Here is a 3113-nt window from a genome sequence, read left to right on the forward strand (position 1 = left end):
GTGGAGGGCAAAACCCCAGCGGTAAAGAGAAGGGCAGCTGGGGGGGGATACCTTGCCCTCCTGCTCCCGCAGCTCCGACACCTCTGTCTGCATGTAGAACTTCACCCTGTTGCTCTCGAACATCTGGAGGGGGGACATGGGACAGAGCAGGGGACATCAGGACCCTGAACCATCCCGGCTCCTGGTGTCCCCGTGCCCCTGCACTGCCTTGCCCGCCCCCCGGGCTGCAAAGGGGCTGGCACCACCTCTGGCCCCAGCGCATGTCCGGAAGGTGCTGTACAGCACGGGGACAGCGAGGGAAGACGCAGTCAGTTCGTTCCTTTGAGTGACTGCTACCCTCACAACTTAATCAGTCATGGCCACATACCAAATCCGTACAATAAGGGAAACAAGCAGAACCCACTCCATCCCCAGAACCACCCCCCCTATGGGAAAGCAAGGTCACCTTCATGACGGCGCGGCCAACCCTCTCCCCAAAGGATTTCTTGAATGGGACTTCCTCCAGCTCCACCAGGGACACCGAGTGGGCCCTCTCTGCGAGGTAGGCGGCCACCTCCATCCCTGGGGGAGAGAAGCAGGTCCGAGCGGCTGCGGGACCCCCCGGTGCTGCCCTGTGGCCCCGGCACTGGCCGCAGAGGAGGATCAGCCTTGCCTGCTCCCGGCTGGGGAGGTTGGAGCGGCTCAACTAGATCTGGGGTGCCACCAGCCACAGGGGGCCACACCACTTCAGGTGAGGTTTATGATTTAGGGCAATTTGTTCTTAGATGTGGGTTTCAAAGACAGAAGGGAGGAAGTCCCGACGTGCCCCGGGAAGCCGCAGCTCTTGGAGCAATGGACCCCAGAGGAGGGAAACCTTCCTCTTACGGCTGGGCCCGTCCCAGCAGAGGCGATGAGCTGCAGGCTGCAACCAGCCTGTGTCCGCATGGCCAGTGCTTTCCTCCGATCGGAACAGGACAATTTTGGTGCTGGCAATTGCATGGGAACCTTCACCAAGGCGTTTTCTATCTATGGGGTTTTTTTTGGAAACAGATCTTTCTGATGACCTCTAGTTTGTAATTGCCCCCCTCACCCCCCTCACACCACCCCTCCTTTTTGGATGGGATTGATTGACCCATTAAAACAGGAATATTTAAAAAAAAGAAGAAAAGCAAATACTGCACATTTTCTAATAAACTCCCTGACTAATTTAGGCTCCAGACTTGCAGGACCCACAGTAATTTTGTTAGAACCATACCTAGCAACAAGAACCACCCAAGAAGCAGTAAGATTTTTACTGTGTATTTTAAAAGTTCACCACCCTGCTAAAAAGTGAAAGAGAAATAAAGCCGCCAGCTTTCAGCTACAAGACCCTCCTGGCCGAAGCCAAGTCTAGGCACCCCGGATTTGAAGCACCCGAGCACCAGTACTGGACGTGCTGCACGCTTTTCAGACTGGGACCGCAATACCTGTGCCCACGCAAGTTGACAGACCCAGTCTCTTCAGTAAAATAAATCTCCCCAGCAAGGAGGTGTCCTTAGCACCTACCTGGAACTGGAGGTTGGACTGCCCCGAGGTCCAGTTTGGGCTGGGGGCAGGGGGGGTTACCTCTAACTGGGCAGTGACAAACTGGGCGAGGGACTGGGACTGTCTGCAGGAACTGGGACAGCTGAGCCGCGGCCATGGGCAGGGCGAGCACTCACCCAGGAAGGATGCTCCCACGATAACCACATTCTTGCTCGTGGCCAGCTTCACAACACGGTTGGCATCTTCAGGCGTCCGGATGTTGAAAACGTTTTCCACCTCCTTGCCTTTGCAGCTGAGAGCTTTGGGCCTGAAAAACACACATCGAGGGTGATACGGGTGCTGTTCGTGAGCCCACGGTGGCGATGGGGGCTGCAGACCCCCTTCCCAGGGCTCCGGCAAGCCTTTCCCTCCCGGGGCTTCAGCAGCCTTTCCTTCCCGGGGCTCTGGCAGCTTTTCCTTCCCAGGTCTCCGGCAGCATCTCAGCCTTTCCTTTTTTCACCTTTCTCTGGGCTGGAGGCATAACATGGAAAACCCCAAATGCCAGACAACGGCCAGAGCACGACCGCGAATGCTGGCAGCAGCCCCCGACCCCATCTGTGGGCCGGTGCCCCCAGTGGGCTGGGGTGAGTTCCCCCCCCGGGCCATGCAGCGCAGGGTGAGTGCTGCTGTGCCAGCTTCTGCTTAACCGCTGGCAGGTCGCAACATCTGCAGCAGCTTAATGGGAGGCAGAAAACGCCCTCTGTCCTCCGGCAGAGGCTTTGGAGCCAGACACTGAACGTTTCGTAAGCCCCTGCAGACGCAGGCTCCCCTGTCTGCTCCTCAGGGCGCTGCTGATGCCGCAGCAGTTTGGTTGTGTCCTCCCCACGCGCCTTCTGGAGCCGAGCTATTTTTAAATATCTGGCCCCCACATACCCGACTCACGCCTGGAAACGGGACAGACGATCCTAAATAATTCAAGCACCTTAAAAATATTTACCCGGTGTACCTGGAGCTTGTGCATGAGTATTTTGAAATTACTGCCCAGAGGCTTAATCCTCTTTGGAACTTAATTAGGTGGCCCGTGCAGGTGGCATTTTGGCCACGAGCACTCGTGGGGCTGCTGCTGCAGCAGGCGTCCCTCCTCCGGCTGTTCCACAACATCCCTTCCCCAGGCAATAAATTTTGCAGGGGCTGCATTTCTCCTACTTCGTTTTGTGCAGGTTTAGGTTGGAAAAGCCCTTTAAGCTCACCAAGCCCAACCGTTCCCCTAACTGTGCCATCCCACCACTAAACCCTGGCCCTAAGCACCTCAGCTGCCCAGCTTTTAAATCCCCCCAGGGGTGGGGACTCGACCCCTTCCCTGGGAAGCCCCTTCCAGTGCCTGGCAGCCCTTGAGGGGAAGGAATTGTTCCCAATGTTCAACCTAAACCTGCCCTGGCACAACTTGAGGCCGTTTCCCCTCATCCCATCACCTGTTCCCTGGGAGCAGAGCCCGACACCACCCCCCCCGGCTCCTCCCTCCTGTCAGGCAGTTGTAGAGATTTTCATTTTAAAGTCCCAATTTTGGCAAATCCCCTATTGAAAACAAAGCCCCCCACTACTTCCAGGGTGCTGGGGACGCTGCCAGTCTC

At 56.9% G+C, this 3113-nt stretch overlaps 1 protein-coding gene across 2 annotated transcripts in view; it reads right to left on the reverse strand.

Annotated features, from left to right (window-relative positions):
* AIFM3 (apoptosis inducing factor mitochondria associated 3) overlaps positions 1-3113 on the reverse strand; it is a 37673-nt gene that overhangs the window by 11146 nt on the left and 23414 nt on the right. For both annotated transcript variants that reach the window (XM_009642864.2, XM_009642863.2), the window contains exons 10-12: positions 1680-1810; positions 446-561; positions 52-123 (exon numbers count right to left, since the gene is read on the reverse strand). In XM_009642864.2, the coding sequence (XP_009641159.1) occupies positions 52-123; positions 446-561; positions 1680-1810 (319 nt within the window). The remainder of the gene's footprint in view (positions 1-51; positions 124-445; positions 562-1679; positions 1811-3113) is intronic.

This window comes from Egretta garzetta, unplaced genomic scaffold (genome assembly GCF_000687185.1).
Source record: "Egretta garzetta isolate BGI_Z169 unplaced genomic scaffold, ASM68718v1 scaffold7, whole genome shotgun sequence".
NCBI classification, from domain to species: domain Eukaryota; kingdom Metazoa; phylum Chordata; class Aves; order Pelecaniformes; family Ardeidae; genus Egretta; species Egretta garzetta.